General features: G+C 38.6%; 2 protein-coding genes across 4 annotated transcripts in view; one reads left to right on the top strand and one right to left on the bottom strand.

Annotated features, from left to right (window-relative positions):
• Positions 1–379: 379 nt before the first annotated feature.
• Positions 380–5,969, bottom strand: LOC141912564 (MYG1 exonuclease-like). Of its 3 annotated transcripts, XM_074803847.1 has the most exons (9): positions 5,843–5,969; positions 5,701–5,723; positions 4,683–4,809; positions 4,217–4,312; positions 3,461–3,706; positions 2,418–2,496; positions 2,060–2,182; positions 1,797–1,978; positions 380–708 (listed from the first exon to the last, which is right to left on the bottom strand). In XM_074803847.1, exons 3-9 carry the CDS (start codon positions 4,805–4,807, stop codon positions 534–536), a joined length of 1,026 nt encoding a protein of 341 aa, XP_074659948.1. In that variant the 5' UTR covers positions 4,808–4,809; positions 5,701–5,723; positions 5,843–5,969; the 3' UTR covers positions 380–533. The 3 variants fall into 3 exon arrangements, with proteins under 3 accessions (XP_074659948.1, XP_074659947.1, XP_074659949.1); XM_074803846.1 differs by lacking the exon at positions 5,701–5,723 and having other exon boundaries at positions 5,843–5,963; XM_074803848.1 differs by lacking the exons at positions 5,701–5,723; positions 5,843–5,969 and adding an exon at positions 5,162–5,687.
• Positions 5,970–6,157: 188 nt separating this feature from the next.
• LOC141912486 (lipoxygenase homology domain-containing protein 1-like) overlaps positions 6,158–23,428 on the top strand; it is a 35,074-nt gene continuing 17,803 nt past the window's right edge. The window contains exons 1-23 of the mRNA XM_074803711.1: positions 6,158–6,265; positions 7,054–7,237; positions 7,458–7,589; positions 7,882–8,024; positions 8,506–8,823; positions 9,202–9,367; positions 9,826–10,021; positions 10,470–10,654; positions 12,130–12,274; positions 12,908–13,010; positions 13,141–13,273; positions 13,797–14,050; positions 14,708–14,843; positions 15,186–15,454; positions 16,033–16,168; positions 16,733–16,887; positions 17,397–17,554; positions 17,914–17,987; positions 18,304–18,497; positions 21,044–21,236; positions 21,491–21,651; positions 21,964–22,050; positions 22,589–22,856. Coding sequence (XP_074659812.1) covers positions 7,084–7,237; positions 7,458–7,589; positions 7,882–8,024; positions 8,506–8,823; positions 9,202–9,367; positions 9,826–10,021; positions 10,470–10,654; positions 12,130–12,274; positions 12,908–13,010; positions 13,141–13,273; positions 13,797–14,050; positions 14,708–14,843; positions 15,186–15,454; positions 16,033–16,168; positions 16,733–16,887; positions 17,397–17,554; positions 17,914–17,987; positions 18,304–18,497; positions 21,044–21,236; positions 21,491–21,651; positions 21,964–22,050; positions 22,589–22,856 — 3,760 coding nt within the window. The 5' untranslated portion in view covers positions 6,158–6,265; positions 7,054–7,083. The remainder of the gene's footprint in view (positions 6,266–7,053; positions 7,238–7,457; positions 7,590–7,881; positions 8,025–8,505; positions 8,824–9,201; positions 9,368–9,825; positions 10,022–10,469; positions 10,655–12,129; positions 12,275–12,907; positions 13,011–13,140; positions 13,274–13,796; positions 14,051–14,707; positions 14,844–15,185; positions 15,455–16,032; positions 16,169–16,732; positions 16,888–17,396; positions 17,555–17,913; positions 17,988–18,303; positions 18,498–21,043; positions 21,237–21,490; positions 21,652–21,963; positions 22,051–22,588; positions 22,857–23,428) is intronic.

The following is a 23,428-nucleotide window of genomic DNA, read 5'->3' on the forward strand; positions in this document are numbered from 1 at the left end:
CTTCACCGCGGATATCAGGTTGTAGCTGCTGTTTTCCTTTTACCTGAGAGTAATCATTGCCAAATGATTACTTGAGCCTTTTACTAAATACACACCAGCCTCAGCCCTGCAGACCTACCAGTATTAGTGCATGCCACCATTCCGTCATATATTAGACTACCTATAGACTACTTCATAGACTACAAAGTGGTTTGGTCAAATTATGATGGGAAATGCTTCATACCATGAATGTTTAATGCAATCCTGTGAATCTAACTGTTAGATTCACAGGATTGCATTAAACAGTAATATAGAAATTCCAAAAATCAATATGCATTTTCATCCTGACTTGTAGCATTGTCAGCCTGTAACCACTTCACCATGAATTCCAAAATATTCTGCGATTAAAATTAAAATTCTTTTATTATCCTTGTAAAATGCAATATATTCCACCGCGATGCAATTATCGCTGAAGATCTTAAAAGACCACGACTCTGGTCAAGATGTAAGCATAATAGAAAGATTCTAGTAGATATGTAGTGACTGTCGTCAGTTCAGCAGCCGTTTTTCGATTTCGCTAATGTTTTTCTCGCCATTTCGAGCACGCCTTCATACGTTTTATTGCCGCCGATGAATCCGGAAGCGTGTACGAATATGCATCCGGGAATTCCGCTTATCTTCGACAGCTCGTCGTCGCGAATGCCTCTCCATTCTTCTAACAGTGATAATCTAAACAAATATGAAAATATATCCGATAAGTCATAAGTGAATAAGAATCATGCACTTGACCTTCTCTCTGACTCTAAAACTATGACTTACACTTAGTAAATTGAACTGCCAATACAAATTGGGATTCGAAAATAGGAATGATTTAACAAGTTGGCCACTTTTATTCGATGTTTACTTCACTTTTTCCCTATTCCCCTGACATGCGTCTTGTTTACCCTGACATAGTCAGCTAAGAATCCAATCAATTCAGACAGTCAAATATGTACAAGACATTGACAGAAACTGATTTTGTGCGCAATCTCAGATTTTGAACTATTTTACAGAATTCCCTGAATGCAGGGACATGTCCGGACCCCTGCTTCGCCATTGGGGTGACCCTCTTCATCAAGTCATTACAATCTGTAAATTTGACACTCATCCTCTCAGAAATTGCAACCTTACGGATGTATTTCTTTAAAAATAGCTAAAACCGAGGTAGAACCATACAGAACCCCAATAGAGACCTTTGACTTGGCTACGCTATCTGGGAAGACAAACATTTAGAATACATATTCTAGCGTTTGAATTTAGTATAAGATAGGTATACAGTCAACCCCCAATTTACTGCCCACATCGGTGCAGAACTATTTTGGCGGTACAGCGAGTATGGTGGCATATCGGGGTGTTTTACTATGTATTTGAATAGAGATGTACATTTCGAAAACCTATAATCTTTCCTCCTGAACGTCGGCCTTCCAAATTTCCTAGATCTGCCGCCTTACCTGGGGATACTATAATAGTATTGTATGTAATGGCTGCCCGGAGTCAGAAGTGGCTCTAACCACTCTCCCTCACTGATATACAAGTACAGTCAAACCACGATATACTGCCCTCCCATATACCACCACCCCCGCCTACCGCCAGGTTTTCTAAATGTACATCTCTATATTCAAATACATAGTAAAACACCCCGATATGCCACCATACTCGCTGTACCGCCAAAATAATTCTGCACCGATGTAGGCAGTATATTGGGGGTTGACTGTATACATATCTTATAGTAAATTTAAACACTATAGAATATGTATTCTAAATGTTCGTCTTAATACCTGTTCTCAAAACTCCCTAACACTATCGGCACACACTGCACTCGCCAATTTCCATTCTGATCGGCGAACAAGAAAAACTTTGTCGTGCCTTCTATACCCTGTTCTTCCTCGATCGTGAACAAATGATCCTTCCACGGGCATCCGCCTTGCATCAGCACGACAATTTCTCCGCTATCATCGACCTAACAACATTGTTAACGGTAAGATAAATCCTTTTTGACAGTCTCCGAAAATTATGAGGAAAGTTTTACGACAATAATAACCTGAAATCGCTTTTCGAATGCCGACTCGACGATTGTCCTCGCTGGCCACCAGCCTTTGACAAAATATTCCAATCGATCCATGAATTCGCCTCCAACTAGGTCCATTGCCTTGTTAAACCTTTTCTGGAATTGCAATAAAAAAACAGACCGATTATACAACAGATTGCTGATCATATGCTGTACAGGACAAAAAATTAAAAATTTGCTGTTATTTTCAAGGAAGTAGTTATTATACGTAGATCTAATAATAGATTAAATGTATAAACTTTGATTTTGCTGAAACATTTATAAACATTCACCAAACATTCAAAATATCAATAACAGCCTTTCTGCTATGAAATTCGAGCTACAATCTTACAGTTATATCAACTTCTTTTTCGTTCCATCGCGGGTTCAAATGTCCGATCCTTGAGCCGATAGTTGTAGTAACTGCATACCTGTTATTGGTAAGATATAAAGAGTGGAATGAAAAACTACATTAACAAAGTCCGGAAATGCTTGTAAATTCTGTGACACAAAAGACACTGAATATCTAAACTATGAGGCTGTCTGTAGGCCTATTGCTTTCTTTGATGATAAATAATGTTATATATGATAATAATAATCAATTATTTTCTTAATATAGCGTGATATCTACACAGCATAAATCTCTGCACGTTTCATAAGATGGGAAAATAGATTAAAATGCAATCATTGGTGAAATACTCGACATATGAAAACATTTAGAAAAATAGGTTCGTTCAAAAGTATGTTTTCTTCAATTTTGATATAAAAGTATCAACTCAGGGTTTCCAGTGGTAAGGCCAGGGTAAAAAGAAGCACTAAGAAGGACTTTTTCAGCAATTTTAGGCAAAAGGACGGACTTTTTGACTCGAAAAGAAGTACTTTTCAGTTAAATGAGGGCCTATAAGGAAGCATTTTCGCAAAGCCTTTGCCGGGATACTACTCCTGTAGACCAATCATATATACCAGGCTAATTCCATAACACTTTCCTGTATATTCAATCAAATTTGGAAGGACTTTTTTATCAAAAAGAAGAACAAAGATGATGTTTGTCCAAACTTTTTACAATAGAAGGACAAAGAAGGACTTGGAAGGACCGCTGGAAACCCTGCAACTGTATTGGTTCATTCCCAGTTTTTTCTGGATTAATTAATTTGTGTTGATGCTCAATTTCCGCGTATTCCCTAACAAACCCACGCACCACACCTGCCGGGAACGAAACAAGGGGTTTGATTTTGAAATCCGAAATCAAAGGACGGATTCCCGATACAACTGGATGATTTGTTGAATTCACATAATTTTTGTTTAAATCGAAGAAAACGTCTCATTCAACTCTTTGAGTTCAATTTTTCCACTGAATCCGGAAGTGAATCAGACTGGTTTCTATCCAACACTGACCTCGGTTTTCCGCCCGTTTCGTACTGATCCACTCCGTTGTCGACGGCGTCGATTTCCTCGACGAACATCTCATACATTTTGTCGTAAAATCGCTCCAATTTCTCCGGCGACAAATCGATCGCGAGAGTTTTAAACGCCTGCTCAATGACTCGGTGTCCGAAGTGCAGGTACACCAGGCCGGCGCTGCTCAGTTTCGTCGTCCATTTCTTTTCCGGTCGAAGTGTATTCATAGTGTGCGCGAACTCTCTGAAATATTTTTGAAAACCGTGAAACGTCGACATAGGTGGATCAGGGAGGGGTGCGCCCCCAAAAATCAACTGCTCACTGACTATAAAATATTCAAACTGCTAGAATTCAAGAATTCAGTCAAAACGCAAAAAATTCTTCGTTTTTTCTCCATAATCGTGGGTTTTCTTCAATTGAATCATAAACAGTCACTGGTCTATGGAAACCGGTGATGTCCAATGAATGGCAGGACTAGGTTGCAGTGGGTGAATTTGACTATATTCCTAAAAATTACTGGTCAATAATCTGCCAACGAAGTAGCAAGCATTGCACATGAGAAGCTCAGTAAAAAGAGGGTCAAGGGTCCTCCCCAGGAAAATTTTGAAGTCGTTTTCCTTGTATCTAAGGCATTCTGGACATGTCAGATTATATACTTCCAAAAAATATGTTAGTCACATTTTTTACTGACTATATTCCCGAATACAGTGGAATATAGCATGGATCATCAGCACGCAAAACAAATCTTGTTACCTCTGGTGATGATCATATCTGTGAGTATCCGGGCTGTAAACTCCGCCTACGTCAACAACAATGTCACAAGTTTCTAAAATCTCCGGTTTACGACTCCTGAAATATTGGTAATTGTTCTGCTTAAAATAACATGTTTCTCATATAGGCATATTCCAGGGCCGAGTTCCATTAAAAGGATTAGCTAGTAAAATCGTTTTAACGTGGAAGAAATCAAATAGATTTTAGAATCATTTCGGCTTAGGAAAATGTTTGTTTCAATTGTTGTCTTGATCGAAAAGATGAAGTACCTTTCAGAAACTTTTTGCAAAAACAAATATTAAAATAGAAAGAAATATTAAGTAGGACTTAAGGGCACACCCTTTAAGTACCTACACCACAAAGGACATTACATATCTAAACTAAGAGCCTGTCTGTATATCGGGGGCCTACTGCCTTCTTTGATGGTAATTGGTACATCTAGGCCTACCTAATGATTTCGGCATTTTTATAAGCGGGCAGCGTCTTCAGCATGTAACATGCAAATACTTCATCGCAGTGAAATGTACCGTCGTGTGTTCCAATCTTGATACGATCACCTGCAGCAGCTGCCATTACTGAAATATAAATCGAATTCAAATCTAAATCAATGATACTGAAGATGTCTGGGCTGCCAATAAGAAGTAGGCCTATATACACAGGCGTGGATTCAGGGGGGTGCTAGAGATAAAGCAACCCCCTTGGAAAATATCTTTTGTTTATTCATTTTCAGTTTTACAACAGTACATTTCATAAAACAAGGTAAATTTGAAAATGATTAAGCAGTGCCTGAAACGATGTCCTTGAATTCATGAAAATAGGACTGATTTTTTACAAATCTTCGGGGGATGACCTGCAGATCACCCCCCTTTGATAATACTGGATTGGCCTCACTGCTGCATCTTTACCCATCAAGCAATTTAAACTCACTAAGCTAAAGCCGTTCCCCGAACCCCTTGACTTCACAAGTCGTCGGAGTTGTAACTAGCCGACCAGAATCCAGTAGGGCCAATCAAAGTGCTTGTAACAACATTGTAACGCCCCGACATTGGCTTCTGTTGAATTTCCGTTAAAATCGACCAATCAGCGAACATTTCGCAAGTAGTAGTTAAGGTTATATGACATCATGCGCAAAAGCGCCAGTAATGATATTGCGCATCGTAAGGCCTGGAGGGCTGGTTGAAGCGAATTTGAGGTAATACCGGACACCCACAAACGCGGATGTCTCTGCCGATTACAGGGGCAAAATTGATGAACCAGGACCTCTGACCGGGACCAGGCAGGAACCCTAACATTTTTTCACATTCGTTCAATTGGCTTTATATGCACATGTCCCAGATTCTTCAAATAATTTCTTATCTTTGACTTTGTTTTGAAAAAGTCAGAAGAAAAGATAGTCAGTAACTACTGTCTGTGGTTTAGTTTCACATCGGATATTTTCACAAACAATTCGACTATAAAAAGCTTACCACCAACGATCAGGTAACTAAAACTAAAGAAAAGAATGAAAGTGAAAGAAAGAATTAAAGAAGGATGGATTGGAAGTTTAATTATTCGGATTCTTATATTAGTTTTTTAAGGCTTAAGTTTTAAGTTCTTTGTTTCACTTACTATTATGGATTCTTAATGCAAATACACGTTTAACCTTCGGATGAGTGGCCGGGAATCTAGAAAACACTTTCAAAATGCAGTTCATAAAATACTGTTTAACACAGAAACAGAAACTATTTAATTCAATTCAATTCAATAGACTGGGCGGCGCGTGAGGGACTCGGAGCCGCGTCGGGCATTAGAAATAAATTCAAATTATACTTTATTGATCGTAATTATGTCTGCGCTAGGCAAGTGAGGGCAATTAGTAGCCATGGCAATTACGATAAACAGTACTCTAACAGTAGTACTGAAAATCAGATGGCGCGCCCGTATGTAAAAACACAGTCCATGTCCACATATAGAAAACAATGAATTAAATGCACATTTTTAAATCTCAAGGCAAGAAAGCCCTTCAAAGATTCTGAGAGTAAAAAACAAAAGGTAAAAGGTTTGGATTTTTAACATAGGGGCCTAATCAATTCATTGATGATATTGTTGTAACTGTATTTTTTTGGGCCTGATATGATACAAACCTGATTTGAAACCATCTCTCTGAAGAATTCAAGATGCACCATTGCCGTTTTAATTAAAGGTCGTCTTTTTACCAGTCTTTGCCGGACACAGTAGTCATAAGTAGTCAGTAACCTCTCTGTGACTGTGGTTTAGTTTCACGATCAGATATTTTCACATAAGCCCATCCGATTATAAAAAGCTTATCAGTATCACCAACGATTAGCTAGGTAACTTACTAAGTCATAAGCACATTACATATAGTGCCTACCGGTCTTGTGTCGCACGATTCTGTTTCTGTTTCTTTACGTTGACGTACCAACTCTGGCGTTGGATGTCAACGGTGGTGAGAGGGCGAAGTGTCTATTATTGAGGGGACGAGCAAGTGAGTTCTTCGGAACTCAGCTGCCGAAAATCCTAGTTTCATTAGCCCTACGCTGTTATCAAGATGGTTCCACCTAAGTGTAGTCCTAACGAAAAATTAGTTTTTGTTCTGGTTGTTTTCTGTATGCGGGACAATGAAACCGCGAATGTTTTTTAAACTGTACCTTTCAACCGGGTTTGAGCTTTCGTAATCAAATAGGCGCTTTGAACAACAGTTCGACTGCGGTTTATGTCATTAACTGGACTTGTGCTTAGTTTATGTAAAGTTTTTTAGCCGTCCTACAGGCTTATAGGCCTACTGGATTTTCTAACATTTCTAGGATTCCCATTTCTAGGATTCGGGGCGTCAACTGAAAAAAGGCAGAATGCAGTCAAACTACCCGGTCACGTATACAAACTCTGAAGGGATGAAATGGGCGATGCAACAAACTACGATTACATCTTTCAAAGCCGATAAAGCCCACAACCCGCACCCACCGTTTGCCGCTAAATATGGCCGAAAGATTCGTCCTACTTCAGGTTAGTCGATCAAGCTGTTCCTGTTGTCTTAGAAGATACTCAAAGTTGTGCCCCATTTTTATTTAAAAGTACTTCTTCATACAGGGTGGGATTTTGTTGAAAAACCATCTAAAATAGCTAATTTGGCATTGGCATTTAATTTCTTTGATGAAGACTGCGTCGAAATTCGTCGGCAGGAAGACTTAAGACTCTGTTTCTGTTTCTGTTTCATGTTGTGTAGCTCCTGCAGCAGGTCGCTCGGAACCGTGGCATCAAGTTAACTATAACGCTCCTCAACCAAGAAAACGCTGTCATATTTCATTAAACCATCAAAATCTTGAGTCTAAAGTCAGCAGGCACGCTCCATATGCCGGTATGTACTTTTGTTTTTTCCACAAGATGCACTTAATTGTGCTTTAATACCATCTGACATGTTTAATCCAAGATTCAGTTGCTCAAATATTGGTAAACCCGGTAAAAGTATTGGGCGTATGTTTATGTCAAATATGGTCATTCTTTTAGCATTTTGGACGAATATTTAGTCTACATGTTCATCACCACCCATCGTGTTATACACAGAGTGCTAGATGTAAAATTCATTTCTGAATTTGTCAGTTATTTCCGCTGGTAAACTTCGAAATCTATAAATATGTATATATTTTCAGCTCGTAAATACGACTCCGCTGTATTTACGTCGAACGTCGCGCGACCGATGTCTTCTCTACCCGATTATAATCCACTTCACGATCCACATTTACAAGATTATTACGAGAAAAGATTCGCGCGAGCGTTATTATCGGCGCAGCAGGTTAGTCAGTGTTTCATTGCATCATCCCTAGCATTTTAACAGGGTGGCCACTCATATGGAATTCAGGGAAATCAGGGAAAAATCAGGGAATTTGATTTTCACCTAAAAAGTCATGGAATAGTCAGAGAATTTTATGAAGAAGGTCAAAATCATGGAAAAGTCAGGGAAAATGGTTTTTATGCACGTCAAAAATACATTCCTTTTCTAAAAATTCGAAATGAAATATACCGTAGTTGAGACAACTTTGGTCATGGAATTTTGGTAAATGTTCAAGGAAAAGTCATGGAAAAGCCAGGGAAAAACAATCTCAGATAAAAGTGGCTTCCCTGTTAAAGGTAACCGGTATTATATCCTATTCAGGGACGGATCTAGGAAAATTGAAAGGGGGGTCAGGAATGAAGGAAAAGGCGTTCTTATGAAGAAGGCAACCAGTAGTCAATAAGTAGTTTCAATAGTTATAAGGTGCTTGTATGTATTTCAGAAGCAGACGCTTCGTAGACGGGCATCGTCAATTATATCAGCAGCAGGCGGTGCTGACGCCGGAAAGAAAGGCAAACAGAAAATTGCGTTGTACAAAGTCGCGGTGACCACCGGCGACCGAAAAGCTGCCGGAACTGACGCCCGGGTATTCATCCAGTTGAAAGGCACGAAAAATCGCATGCCGAAAATACGCCTGTTCAAAAAGACGACCGCCAGTAAAGACCCGCGCAAAGATCCGTTTAAATTCGCGCGTGGTACGACTCATATATTCAAAGTAAAAGCGAACGAACTAGGTGAACTGAAATCATGTGTTATTGAGGTGAGTTAAGAGTAAAAATATGAATGTACATTATTTAGTGTACATTCACCCCCACACCACTCCTAGTAACGAGGAGTGGTGTGGTGTGAGTGGTCATAGCAAAAATTGGCCACTTCTGCCCTTGTACGTAATGCTTTAAATTGTGTACTGGGGGTTTGAAAATCAGCAAATATTTACAAACATAATCTATGAGCGATCTTTTGCCTAACTGCTTTCCGTTGAAGAACAAGTCTGAACTTTAGCCGGATTGATGACTCCTGACTGCAGTTTAGATGTAGAGATATAGGCTTGGGTCAATTATAATATCAATTTGCAAGTGTCAAATATAATCGTAAATAGTTATCTAAAACTGCGCTGTGATGGTGTTACATTTTTCAGCACGACGGCCTGGAGAAAAAGCACAGCTGGTTTCTAGAAAGCGTTGAAGTTGTTAACGTAACAACAGGCACGTCGTGGATGTTCCTTTGTCAACAGTGGTTGTCCTTACACGAGGCCGACTGCCAACTTTCTCGGGAACTTTTCGCTAAAAAGTCAATCAAAACAGGTTTGCATCCGTTGACACCATCAGGTTTTGGCCTTATTGTAAATACAATAAATTTTCCATTTTGAATATAGTAAATAGTGGGTCGATCTTGATGAAACGTGGGTACAATGTTATTATGGGTTCTATTTGTGCAGTGCAATGAATGGGCTCAGTGCACCACCTAGCGGCAGAACTAGGCCTTAAAACCCCCGTTTTTCAGCGGCATGACCTTGAAGATGATCTCATAACTTAGGAACGGGGTCGAAATTCATAATGTTGTCTCGACAAAATTTTGCTATTGGGCCTAGATACAACATAGGGCCTATCCAAAATGCAATAAGAACTAACGCATCAGAGTTTGAGTTTGTGCCCGACAACCATTGTCGCTTGTTTGTTCTGTTAAATGAAAGTATTTGGAAATTCGGCATGATTTTGTCTGTTTGACCGGGAAATTTTCATTCAATCTCCATTGATTGTAGAGTATGAAGTGACCGTCGTTACGGGCGATGGTATCGGAGCGGGCACCGACGCGAACGTCTTTTTATCGATTTTCGGTAAAAGCGGCGTCCTGTCGAAGGTTCATCTGAAAACGGCCGCGAGAAAACCTTTCCAGCGTAGTCAAAGCGATATATTCTCGTTGAAAGGAAACTGCCTCGGCCCTTTGCACAAAATCAGGTATGTACTTAAAGTTTTAGAATGTCCAAAAAGTTTTTTCGATTTATCAAGAACTCTGAAAACCATTTCATTATTGTACCGGTACCTTGACTTGAAGAAATTTGAAAAAACTGGAAAATTATCTGAAAAAATGATGAATTATCAAGGTTCATTATGATGCCATGCTTCTTAATGCCACTGCTCACATAACGGCAACATTTTTAAGTCAACAAATTCGCTTGACAGTCCTACTTAAATTCAATGAAAATACAATTCTTTATTCGCTATTTGTTATAACGCCATGTTTTCATTGGTCCTAACAGTACATTATAAAGGACTTTTACTGTATTTTTTCATCGAAAAAGCTGATTGTATGGATGTGAAAACTACATTCAGCTCATCGATCTGACCATTGATGCTTTTATGTTTTCAACACATCAATTATCAATGATATTTCTCTGCTATTCAGAATTCAGCATGATAATACCGGAATCGGACCCGGTTGGTTTCTCGATCGCGTCGTCATCACCGATCTTAAACACCCGAAATGGAAGTATTTCTTCCCGTGTAATCAGTGGCTGTCGCGTACGGAAGGCGATCGCGCCATTAGCCGCGATTTGATCGGTTCGCAAGATCCGCTGGCTTCGCGAAGAGGTATGTGCTCGTACTCGTCTAATAACTTCTTTAATACAACATCTGTTTACGCAATGTACGTTCTTTGAAAGGATCTGTTATCACATATGAATGACACATGTATCATATAGCTGACATCTTTTCTGAAAAGGTTTATAAGTAATTATGAACATTTTCTTATCTTGCACTCAATTTTGGATTCCATAAACAATTTGGACTGTCTATCATACGATTGTAGAAAAATCCCACGAAGAAAAAAATAATAGAATAGTAATGATTAGTCGCAATTCTCTACTATCAGGCATTTTCAAAACTTTTTGACTGCATGTTCACTCTCAATACAAGGGTGGATCTAGGATTCTTTGAAGGGGTGGACCTGAAGCAGCCGTTGCACCCTATATGGAACCGTATTTCCAGTATATATGCTGACCCCTTAGGGGTACTTTATTTAAAAAGGGCAAATTTAGCTATAATCATGAAAATCACGAGGGCTAAAAGCATGAAACATTGGTGGGGTTTCTGGCGGCCCTGTAACAGAAAGTTTAGGATAGAAAGGGGCTTTTCTGGCCTTTATGAGGACCCATTTGGATTTATATTTTATCTTTCTCTAGACTTTTTGGTGGGCACAGTAAATCCGCTCTTGACCCTTTTAGTTTTCCTTTGAAATTGTGGGTTTTCTTGATAAATTCAAACTATGGCAATGCTTTTTAATACACATACAAATTTCCACTCTACACTTCTGTAATATTTCTGCTTTGTGTCACTTTGCGTCAGGCATTTTGCAAATTCATGCTCATATATTTTTCATCTTATTTTATCGCTCACTCAGGTGCTGGTAAGTAGACTATTTTGTATACGATCATGTGTTAATCTGTTTTGTTCTGTGTTGACGACCTTTATGAACCATTAAGCACCCAGGGGTGAATCCAGGCTACAAGAAATCACTTGCTATCAAAAACTGTAAAAAGATGCCCAGCCACATAGTTTTGTACTCACCCCTGGTATACTTTGGTATCGGGTGCATGTAATTAATTAACGATTGAATGTTGATGAGGACCCCGTCGTGCCACCAACTATCCGGCCAGACATTGTGCATAACGATAGGACAATTTTAAATTTAGTTTCACTTTCAATAAACTTTCATCTAGACTTTTTAAAGGGGGGTCAGACAGCGGTATGTCATACATTGCATCGTTGCCGCAAGCGTAAACCTTAAATGACGCAGCTGACTGCGGTGTCCTCATTGCTTATCAAAATTCTTTTTGAAATGACGTGTAATGCTGGTTTAGTGCATGTTGCCGCTTAAATCAATTGTGTTGCTGATATCTATTTAATGTTAATTATCTATCCCGCATGGAATAGAAAGTTATGACCAACTTCTCATCCTTAGCCGTGTGTCGAGCTTGGTCCTAAAATCTATTATCTTTATAGAATTGTCAGATTTAGTTCCGTTTCGTCCATATTGAACTAATACATCGATATATTTTACAATGTAGCCAGCAAATACATGGTGACAGTGTACACCGGAACTGTACGAGGGGCTGGCACTGACGCCAATGTCATTTTACAAATGTTCGGCTCACTCGGCGACTCCGGAGAAATTAAACTCAACAACAGCAAAAATAATTTCGAGAAAGGACAGTAAGTTTATCGAAAATTTAACTGATATTCTATTCATTCACACAATCAATCCACAATCAATCCATCAATCCTCCCACGTTGAGATTCGAACATCTGGTTATGCGGGGTTGCCGCTGACCTGGAAAACTCAGGGAATCAGAGAAATCTAGAAAGTAGTCCTGGAAAACTCGCGGAATTTGAAACATTTTGTTAAAAAAAACCTATCCAAGGGAATTTCGATATGTTAATTGACCACGTGTTTCTTAATCAATATGTGATTCATAAGAATTGATTTTAAACCGAAAAATTGCCCGGATTCACTCTGGGAATTTTGTGATGTAACGTGAAAATGTCAGAGAAAACTCGAATAGGTGTCCACCCTGCTACGGTACAAATCTCTTCTATCTACGGTACGAAACCTCACCGTGCTAAAATCTCAGAATTTGTATGATATTTTCTTGCCTGTGAGCTTTCTCAAATGAAGACCAATTTCTGATTCACTGCCATCCAGTTAGCTACAAAAGGTGTTTGTTACATGGCGATGTCTTACCATGTCAACAGGATAAATCCCAGCAATGAGCTGATTTTTTAAATTTTTGCAAATGGAAAACGTTTTTTTCTGAAGCGCATGTAATGAGTAACTTGTATTTATAGGAAAGATGAGTTCACAGTGTCGTGTCCTCACATCGGAAAACTTGATCGCATTCGTATCGGTCATGACAACAAAGGACCAGCGCCAGGCTGGTTTTTGGATAAAGTAAGTTCTTTCATTCCTGACCAATCAAACCCGCATACCAGCGCATTATAGGGTTGAAACATTGATAAAACGTGAGATTTGAATAATTGCCCTGTTCTCGCTCAAATTTTAACTCAATTTATTCATGTAGATTATCGTCGACGATATGGAAATGAGTAAAGTGTACGAATTTCCTTGTAATCGTTGGTTTTCGCGTACAGAAGACGATGGCCGCATACAGCGAGATCTGATTCCGGGTGTCGGCACTGATGATGCTCCTGCAGGTAATGATAACATAGTATGATACTATAGTATATACTACATGTAGTAGCGGAAATATGGGAAATATTTGTAATGTCTACATTTGAGCCGATTAAATGCGTTTTCAATCGATCAGCATTCGTTAAATCTGGATTCAGATGAATTTTTTTGCCTACACTAGACGTCAAATTACCAACTAGACTAGCGTACACTGGCATGCAAGTCTATTATCATTTGAATATCTTGACGAGCCTGTATTTATTGTTGCGATCTACTCTAAAAGAATCAAGATTAAACAAATGTGGATTCATTGATTCGTGTAGACAGTGCTCAAGTAATTGTTTTCCAAACTCTAGTATAGTCATAGGTCCCGATACACTTGACAAATTATTTAGTCTGTATCTGTTTGGATCTGATAGTGATCCTATCAATGAGCTGCGATGGCTTCGGGAACAAACAAATTTACGATCGTTTGATACTGGAGTATATGTTTGCAACGAAATACAGATATGAATGTATGTACACTTCACGTGTGTTTCATTGCAGGTGTGCCGTATCGAATCACCGTGACGACCGGTGATAAACCTCTCGCCGGTACGTCCGCTCAGGTTTTCATTATCATGTACGGCGGAAAATCCGGCGAAGAAACGAGCGGAAAAATTTGGCTCGATACCGGGAAATTCGAGCGAGGAAAAACGGACATATTCAACGTCGAAGTTGCTAAAGTGCTGAGTCCTTTGTCGAGAATCGATATGGGGCACGATAACTCTGGCCCGGGAGCCGGCTGGTTTTTAGAAAGTGTAAGTTTTAAACATATTGCATTCGATTATTTGAGATTTCAATGTCGGGTTCGGAGGCAAAATCTACGAGTCATACAAAATGTTTAGCCCTTTCAGTGGGTCTACACCACAGTGCGGTGTATGAATCGGTGATGGATTTTGCGAGTACACCGCACTGCGGTGTATTGATTTAAGTAGTTATTAGTAATTATCTCTCTTGAAAAATGGCAGCACCTGTCAAACATTGTGAAATACTAGTAACTAACGATACACCGCGCCATTCCCTTTATTCAACACACTAGGGTGGAATTTCTAAAAAATTTCAAATTATCTCCAGCACTATAGGCTATTGATTAGTCAGCACTGAAAGGGTTAAGGGCAAGAAAAAAAGAGAGCCAGTGAAAATGTGAAATGATTGAAAAATAATGCAATCTAGGGCCAATTACAGCTGTTATGAAATTTATGAGTTTCCAAAATCAAGCCCTTTTTCAAATTTTTCTCTACGAAATGGTATCTTATTTCTGAGTAGAAATTCATTGTTTTAACATAATTTTGTGGAAAATTTGTATTTCTATAAAATTGTACCCTTCATGAATAAGAGGCAATCGAAATTTTAAGGCTCGTAACACCCCCTTGATTTGAACTCGTTGTTTTACATTCTGCATGTTATACATGCAGGTTGTCGTGAAATGTGCGAGTATCGGAATGGAACAAACATTCGATTGCCACAAATGGTTATCGTTAGATAATGACGACGGCTTGATCGAACGAACTCTGTACGAAACTAAATCCTTACGTAAAACTGGAAAGAAAGGTACGTTTTACCTCCTTATTTAGGTTTTAGCTAAATCACTGTCATTCCACCACCAGTGAATAGCCAAATTTCTGCATGAGTCGTATTGAATATTTTGGACTAGCTTCTAGACTTGCAATGTTGAATTTATTGCCTAAGTCGGATTTTCACATAATTCAGACAGAAATCCCTTTTGAAGAACAGAATTAAGCAGACTGCTGTGTTTGGTTCTGTTTTAAAATTGAGGCGATTCGATGACTATTGATTTCAATTGAATTGATTAATCAGACAGCTGCTTTTTGTTTTGAGCCGCTATACACATCGTTCATTTTCTAAGTTGCCACTTTTCTGTTCGATTGATAGCTACGACTTGGTTCGCTTGGGTCGTCACGTCGGACGTAAGAAGCGCCGGAACCGACGCGAACGTGTCGATCGTTTTATACGGCGACAAAGGAAAGTCCGATGTGATTCCGATCACCAGTAAGGGCGACGGTTTCGAACGCGGGCAGACGGATAAGGTCAAGGTCGAATCGAGCGAAGTAGGAATTCCGTACAAACTGCGCGTACAACATGATAACAGTGGCCAGTACGCCGGATGGCATCTTGATAAGGTGAGTGTTTTCAGTCGGGTTGTAGAGCAAGACCCACAGTTGATAATTTAACAATTTTGAACAGAGATTTTAGTTTCTCTAATGCTGAGAAGATTCGTGAAATGATAGTACGATATAATGGTTAGATTCGTAGACCGGGTGTAGAATGAATATGAGATGAGTAGTACTGTATAGGTTAACTAGTTTATTTTAACGCACGGGCTTTTGCTACTAATGTATTGTAGCTTCATCTGGTAAATGAGTGATGAAGCTGCTATACATTACTAGTAATAGCAAACGTTTGTGTATCAAATAAAATAGTTAACCGTTAAAGTAAACTATTCTTCTCGTATTTATTCTGATGATGAAGTTTAGTCAAAACTTTGAAACTGTCAGAAAGAATTGTTAAATCATCAAATGTTGGTTTTGCTCATTAACTCAGAAATACAGAGATTAATATCAGTTGTGTTGTATAGTATTGATTTCGATGTTGTAGGGGTCTTTACAGGCGTTTAATCTTTGTAGCTGAATTTGATTTTTCCTTCGTGTTTTTCTGTTCATATTTCAGCCTACTACTAATCTGAAAAAATGTGCAATAATGAATGTTCACACATTTGCAGATTGAGTTGGAGAATATGAGCACTCAGAAACGCTATACGTTCAAATGCGGTAAATGGTTGGCATACGACGAAGATGGTCACACTATCGTACGTGAAATGCCCGCGGAAGGAGCTGGAATTAAGAAACCGTTAAAACGTACGTCTAGACTGATACACTCCTTGAAAAGGTGTTATATCCTGAAGTAGACTCCACTTGGCTCAGATCTTGCTGGACCGAAAAATTGTTGAGGCAGGCAAATTCTGGAGCAGTCAGAAAAATGATTGTTCGTCAGCACGTGAATGGGATTAGATACAGGGGCAGATTTAGGGTCAGATTCAGGGAGGGGCGCACCCCCAAAATAGGGCACATCATATAATGATTAGGGCACCCCGAAAGAAAGCTCCTCTGAAAACATTAACATTTGGAAATACAGAGGAGAAACTTATGAATTTAAACGTTTTATGTAAAGGTGTCAGTATGATATATTTCATTTTGCCCTAAAATTTCTGTGCAACATGATATCTTTAAGGAGGATTGCGCATCCCCTGCACCCTCCCCTTGGATCAGCCCCTGACATAAATTTCATTAGAATTTTGACTGCCGCACATGATAAACCTAGGCCATTAGGGTCTACTGTACATGTATGCACTGGTAAAAATGTGGGAAGCGAAACTACTGAACTACCATGTCAAATTGGTTGTTTACGTTCATGTTTTTAAGTGAAAAATTATGAAGTGGAAGTATACACCGGCGACAAGAAACATGCGGGTACCGACGCTCACGTCTTCCTTAATCTATTCGGTGAACAAGGCGACACCGGCGAACGACCGTTGAAACATTCACTCGAGAACCAGAACAAATTCGAACGAGGAAAGGTAACGAGAAAACTAACGAGAACGTTTATCGATGACTTGAAAAATTACACATTGCTTGAATATTGTCGAGAATGATATGATTTAAGTTGTAAGGGTCAATGATATTATTTTGGATTCGAATATATCGATAATTGAATTGAACCTACTGGGGACTAGTCCAGCCACAATCTATTGATGATGTAGTGTACATCCTCTCAAATTATAATTATCAAAATTTATCATTAATAAAATACGAGTTATGATGATAAAATAAATGCCAAAATTTTCTATCATGATTATTGTTATTTTGAGGTGCCAATATTGATGACATAGTGCACATTGACTCACATAGAACCCCTTCAATAACGCATAGTAGTTATCAATATAAATATATATATAAACGTTATTGTAATGATTTTTATGGCGTCAAAAAATATTCTTATTGTTGCCAAATATCTTAACGCGTGTGCGTCTGCTAAAACGGTATGGCAAAAATTGTACTTACGAATCACATTATTTTTACTCTGCAGACGGACAAATTTCTGATCGAGGCCGTAGATTTGAAACAATTGACGAAAATCCGAGTAGGCCACGACGGTAAACGGCCCGGCGCCGGTTGGTATCTTGATAAGATCGTCGTCAAAGATCCCGACAAACCGAAACAGGAATATTTGTTCGAATGTAACAGGTTAGTGCGAGGTATCTGTGGAAATCATTTGGGCCATGGTTGTTTGGTTGAATAGTAACTCATTGAGTTTGATTCACAAAGCCGAATTTGAACTGACACCTTGGGAACTGACACCAGAATATGTCTGATAGGATTGATATCCTTGATTTTCAATTATAACTTATAGTTTATTTTCTCCAATGTTTTGAATTTTTGCTCAGATAAGTTAAGATTTGAAACCTTTATAAAAATGAATTACTGTGTATCATTAAAAAAATTCTGCGTTATTTATACATGTTTTATAATGTTTTTATGATTGAGTCACGGGAACTGATTCTGCATTTCACATTTTAAAAGCTAAAAGTTTACAATATTTGTAGGTGGTTAGCATTTGATGAAGATGATGGACTTATTGTGCGAGAAATCACAATTTCTGGATCCCAGCATCTTGAATGTAAGTACTTCAGCAAATAAAAGATATTTATTTGCCTACCTTTTTTTATCAAAATATAGTATACTTAAGGAATTTCGTGTGATGTACAATATACAAAGGATGAATAATGGCTAAGAATAGAAAAAATTCGATATTTCATTGTCATTACATGAATAAGAATCAGAGAATTTCACCTTACGAATCTACTTCTAAGTCTATCCCTATTTCATATCATGGTGGATGATTTCAAATATGGCAGTCGTATTGAAATTCTCCTTAATCCAGCAAATTTGAAGGTATATTTTTTGAAATGTTCAGTCTATTTCTCGTATTCTAGCGACGTCGTACCACGTGAAAGTACGAACCGGCGACGTTCGCAACGCGGGAACTGACGCGAAAGTTTGGATGATATTGTTCGGGTCGGGCGGCGACACGGGGCGTCTGTGGCTACGTCGGTCCGATAATACGTACAATAAATTCGAACGCGGTCGCACGGACTTGTTCACGCTGGAAGCGACTGATATCGGCACGGTAAGATATCTTAACGACGATACGTTTTTCTTTATATCGAATGGAAACTATAACATATGATATCCATATATCCGCACCCCCTTTCCCTTAGACCCCCATCCTTATCTCTATATACAGAAGCCGAAAGAAAAAAATCATAAAGTCATGTTGATTTTCTTACTATACAGATCTTGCACGTTGTAATGTCTCAGTTTGCTTGTCCATAGCCATACGTAACAACAAAAGATAATCCGGGGATGCAGTTCTACAGTTGTGACGTAGAGTTTAACAAATCAGTTGAAGTCAGTATTTTCAATGTTTTAGTCATATTTCAAATCACAACTGTGGAACTGGGTGAGAAAATTGTCATTATATGAAAACACCTCCCGTAGTGAACACCCCTTTGTAGTCAACACCTCCCTTAATGAACACCATTTGCCCGGTCCCAAAATTTTCTTATCTAGAATACATGCATCAGTTCCTCCCTATATTGTGAACGGTGAACATAACCTGATCCTCTCTATAGTGAGCACCCCTCCAAAGTGAACGTTTGGCTCAAATCTATAGTGTTCGCTGTTGGCAGGTTTTACTGTACAAGAAAAACTCGTGATCTGTTCAATTTCAAATCCACATGCTGGTAATGTCCTTGTCCATTCTAAAAGTGTGAAGCAAGACAATTTGTTCGTTTATCGGTAATAAATGTTTAACTTATATGTATTTAACACAATGTGTATCTTGTATTCAAATATTTGCACACCGCACCGAAACAGATTACAAAGCTTAGGGTCGCTTTAGACGACGACGATGATGATTCAGGTTTGGTAGGTTTATGTAGCCGATGTCTGTCTGTCTGTTTCCTGTGTCTGTGTACAACAATGTTGCTTTTTTATAGAAAAGGATTATTCTCGATTACGAAATTTGTACATTTCCCATGATATAGTTACCTATAACTATAAGACAGCGTACTTTTCCTAATTAACCGAAAGGGTTAATAATGGGTAATAGATCGAAAAGGGCACAGTTTTATCCCTAATGAGGCAATTAACAGACATTCTTACCGAAATGAGTGGATAGAGGGTCCTGCCCCAGAAAATTGAACTTGAACTCATATTTAGTGCATTATGAGCTATTTTTATGCGCTACATGAGGTCCCTACTAGTTAAGTTGATATTTTTCTTCATACTGGTATAGATACAATCTGAACTGTGAGCTGGGTCCAGTATCAGGAAAAAATTCAAATTTCTTGTTTTGCCGCTTTTGGTTTAGCTTCAACTTTCTCATGAAACCAGACTCGGCACACTAGCTCCAGTTTTAATGAATATGTACGTACCAGCACCAGAGATTGTTCAATAATCCTTTTCTGGAAAGAAGTTGGTCTAATAATTACATCTTTTTTAGTTGTTACTCTCCGTTCCATAGAGGAATATCTACCTCGAGTAACCAGATAGAATTAGACTCTGTTGGAAGGGAGAGTGATATATGACTGTCTTTGTTACAGGGTACTTTATTTCCGGTTATTCAGTAGTGGTTCTCCGTTTAGGTTATTTTACGATAATATTGTACATTATGATAGTTTAGTAGATAGTTTGTCGATTCATCGTTGAGTTATAATATATTTAGTTGCGTCGTGCTATCCAGTCGCTATATCGATTCTAATTTTGGTTTAATCTTACTCGTACTCGTCCATGGTTTTATGCTTATGACGGTGAAATGGATAGTTTTTAGAAAATGTTTGCGTTGATTTCGATGATTTGTATAGAAAATTAATCATTTCTGTGATTGGTGATGATAATTTGGAATGACTGAACACTGCGTGTAATCATACCACAGCCACGATCACACTATGTCGTGTAGAACGTTCTTAATTTAGTCATTTCCAATTGAGAATGGACCAAGCGTTGACACTAGCGAGAATCTGTCCATTCGATTTTAGAACCGACCGATTAAGATCGACCAAAAAGACCGATTCCAGGTCCGTTCTAAATTTAGTCACATACCATTGCTCTGTGTGTGAATAGAAACTTTGCTAGGCAAACACAGTTTAACTGGACCAGTGATACCAGCTGATTGAAAAACATGTGTGTGGGATGCACAGCATTGATTTGTTCCATTCATATCGGTCAAATTAGAATGGACTAACTAGCGACGGTGTGAACGTGGATTATGATTGCGACGAAAAATTTATATTATGTTTCTTGAAGTGCATGGTGCATGTTGAAACATATCACTCGGTACTTACTATTCATATTGATAAAAACGCATGGATTTGATGAAATCACAAGCACCACAAATATGGGATTCGTAGGGGATTTTAAGTATAGTAAACTCCGAACTCGAATCAATTGTGACCAGCGATTTTTGTTAGAGTCAGAGTGCCCATTGATTGAGCAAAAACATTCCAATGATGGGGACTTCCATAACTGCAAATCTAATGAAATGTTGATGATATGTTAATGAAATGTTGATGAAATGTTGATGAAATGTTAATGAAATGCTAATGAAATGTTGATAAAATGTTAACGATATTAATGTAATGTTAACGAAATGTTTATTTTATGGTTATATAGATTGAACGAATGCAGATTGGTCACGACGGAACGCTAGCCGGAGCCGGTTGGTTCCTCGACGAGGTTCTTGTCGACGTGCCGTCGCGTGGTGAATATTACCGCTTCGCCGCTCATCGTTGGCTCGATAAAACGGAAGGAGATGGATTGACGGAAATAGAACTCGAACCGGCTGATGTCAGGAAAGGCGAAAGATGTAAGTTTGAAAACGTAACTCAAACAAAATTTCGAGGATTTTTGAGTCAATGATTTTCATAGCGATATTCAGGCAATTTTGTGTAACGTATATCATGAAAACATCACGGAACACTCGGGGAATTTGTAATTAATTGGTGTTACTAGTCAACACGATATGGTTCAACATCAAATTATTTGAACACATGCGAAGATGATGGTGCTTTGAAAGATGATGGCGTGAAATATTTTTCAAAAATTAAACATATTTTTCAGTTTTGCCGTACGAGGTGACGGTTTGGACCGGAACGAAACGTGGAGCCGGAACCGATGCTAATGTATTCATACAGATGTACGGAGAGAACGGAAAAACCGAGGAATATAAACTTCGTAATCGAACGGACAACTTCGAATCTGGACAAGTCGACAAGTTTAAGGTGTGTTTGTATTGTATTTTGCCCATAATTACTGCTGCTGATTTTAATCTATATATGTTGAATGAATGTTCATATTTGTATAGCGCCGATTTCACTGTAATCAGTGTTCAAAGGCGCTCCCCAGCGGTACAGAGGCGACAGGTAAAAAGAAATGTTTTAAGTCCGGTTTTAAATCGTAATGTTGTAGGTTTCAACAAGTCAATCTATTCTCCACGTCTCAGTGTGGCTATTGTACTATGCTCTGTGATATTTTGGAATGAACTTCCCGGAAGCTATGGTTTTCATTTTCGATTTCAATTTTGCTTTTTCCAGATCGAAGCAGCTGATATTGGACATCTAATTAAGATGCGAGTTGGCCACGATGGTAAAGGTGCCTTTGCCGGATGGTACTTAGAAAAAGTATGTACTCTTCATTCATCAAGGAATTGAATAAGACACTTTGATTGATTTGATGACAATAGCGAGCAGTGTCTCTGCTGGTTGTCTAAAATTCAGTCAAATGTTGCCACTGATGTACCTAGTTGATATAAAATGAAGAAAAGCTATCAACTCCTATGCGATCCTGTTATTTGACGCCATAAAAATTCTTGCAGATAATATTAAGCATTATGTTACGTATTTACTTTTCAAGGTGTCAGTAAGCTTTCATGTTCAAAACTGATTTTCAGTTTTGTTACTATTTTATAACTAGAAATACTGATTTGATATGTTTGATGCATACAGAAATATGAAAGATATTACAAAGGGTCTTACTGTTGATTACTGATTAGTTTGGACATTTTTTTTCATATTTCAATGTAATGTCACTGAAAAATTTTCAATTTGTCACTGATAGCACTTTTCAGAGTTAGGCAGCCCTGCAGGTTAGCTTTTTTGTTCACACTTCATTTGACTTTCATGTGGCCTAATCGTTTGGAATTTTTTTTTTTTCAATCAGATTCTCGTCCAAAGAACAGCCATTTCGAAACGCGTATCTAGCGCTCGAGGTTCGAAGAAAAAGCGTTCGGCATTGGCCCGAAGAACGAACGTTAATCTATCCGACGACGAGGAGAGCGTGGCTTCGTCGCAGCGATGCGAAGGCGACCTCGAAGAGTACTGGTTCGTCGCGAATCGCTGGTTCGCTAAAGGCGAAGACGACGGGAAGATCGTTCGCGAATTACTACCTACAACCCCTGATGGGAGACAACTAAACGTCGGTTTGGAAGGTTTGTATTCCATTTATTCATCGTTATCAGTATATAGACATGTAAGAGAGGCTTTAACCCTTTCAGTGTGTATACACCGGGTGTAGTGTATGAATCGGTGATGGATTTTGCTAGTACACCGCACTGCGGTGTATTGGTGTGATTAGTAATTAGTTTATATCTCTATTGAAAGATGGCAGCACCTGTCAAACTTAGTGAAATATTAGTTACTAACGATACACTGCGCCGCGATGTAGACGTACTATAGCGGTATTCCCGTTATTCAACACACTAGGGCAGAACTTTTCAAAATTTTCAAATTATCTCCAGCACTATTGGGTATTGATTAGTCAGCACTTAAAGGGTTAAGCAAATTTTATTGCTTTAGATGTCTAGACCTGTAGCACGTAGGTAATAAATCTTCTTGTATTAATATCATTTTAAAGATTGTGACGAAGTGCATCTTTTATTTGATTACTACAAAACATTTCGGTCTTCCTACTCAATTGATGAAGGCTTGAAGGTCGAAACGTTGTGTAGTAATCAAATACAAGATGCACTTCGTCACAATCTCTGTATTGATTTTAATACAT

This window comes from Tubulanus polymorphus, chromosome 11, assembly GCF_964204645.1.
Source record: "Tubulanus polymorphus chromosome 11, tnTubPoly1.2, whole genome shotgun sequence".
In the NCBI taxonomy this organism is placed as follows: domain Eukaryota; kingdom Metazoa; phylum Nemertea; class Palaeonemertea; order Tubulaniformes; family Tubulanidae; genus Tubulanus; species Tubulanus polymorphus.

Coding starts and splice junctions, on each gene's coding strand:
- LOC141912564 (XM_074803846.1), bottom strand. CDS start 5,927: ATGAACTGCATTTTGAAAGTGTTTTCTAGATTCCCGGCCACTCATCCG. Junction 2,497..3,460: donor GAAACGGGCGGAAAACCGAG/GTCAGTGTTGGA, acceptor TACCAATAACAG/GTATGCAGTTACTACAACTA. Junction 2,183..2,417: donor AAAAAGAAGTTGATATAACT/GTAAGATTGTAG, acceptor TTGCAATTCCAG/AAAAGGTTTAACAAGGCAAT.